Source organism: Artemia franciscana, chromosome 8, assembly GCF_032884065.1.
Source record: "Artemia franciscana chromosome 8, ASM3288406v1, whole genome shotgun sequence".
NCBI lineage: Eukaryota > Metazoa > Arthropoda > Branchiopoda > Anostraca > Artemiidae > Artemia > Artemia franciscana.
This window is the reverse complement of record NC_088870.1, coordinates 35,423,382-35,424,215: the sequence shown is the minus strand read 5'-3', so window position 1 is coordinate 35,424,215 and position 834 is coordinate 35,423,382. Positions and strand designations below refer to the sequence as shown.

The following is an 834-nucleotide window of genomic DNA, read 5'->3' as shown; positions in this document are numbered from 1 at the left end:
TATAATTTTTCTATGCCAGATAAGAATTTTGATATTATAGTATTTAGTTAAGAACCTGAAACAAACTTTGACCTTACTGTCAGCAAATTTATTGCTCTCTGTCCCTCCATCTAAACAAAGTAAATATGTATTTACTATCCCTGGTCCTGCTTAAACTTACACAGTTAAATATAAAGTAAACGTGTGTCATAAAATTTACCTTAATATCATCTTTTAACATATTTCAGACTCAAGTATCCATAGTGCGTCTTATCCACGGAACATGTGTATAACTTAGTAAACACGCATTTATTAAACCCACAAAAAATACCGCTAGTACTCTCCGATCTTTAAAAAAATAAAAACAACAATCTCAAAAATAGCTTGATCTGCAGTAAACCCACACAGTTTGGTGTAGTCATTGACGTGCATAAGACCTTGGGCTTTTGATTTGAGATGCTGCCCAATTAGGCAATATAACCTATGGGAGCATTTTATTCAAATTAGTGTGATCTTAAAACGAACGCCTATCTAAAAGTCGAATCTACATGTTAATGGTTAATGTAGTTTTTGAAACTACGGATCAGTGGAGCATATACGAAAAAATTGAGGGGGAGGGGGAAGGACGTCTCAAAGGGGGCGAATAGGGGGTTGAAAATTTGGCAGATATCTGGCAGCGAATCGGTTAAATTTACGAATTTTGCCACCAATGAGAAGAGGCTCGGGGCGCCCCTGGGGGAGGGGAGTTTTTTTTCAATGAAAACATCTGAAAAAGTACTTTTCAATAGAAATGCCGAAAAAGATAATTTTCCATATCTAGAGAGTGCAGGAATCTTCAAACTCCCCCAGACACAT

General features: G+C 36.5%; 1 protein-coding gene across 1 annotated transcript in view; it reads right to left on the bottom strand.

Moving 5' to 3' along the window:
• Positions 1-384, bottom strand: part of LOC136030350 (uncharacterized) — a 22,047-nt gene extending 21,663 nt beyond the window's left edge. Inside the window, exon 1 of the mRNA XM_065709265.1 lies at positions 200-384. Coding sequence (XP_065565337.1) covers positions 200-210 — 11 coding nt within the window. The 5' untranslated portion in view covers positions 211-384. The remainder of the gene's footprint in view (positions 1-199) is intronic.
• Between the last annotated feature and the right edge of the window lie 450 nt (positions 385-834).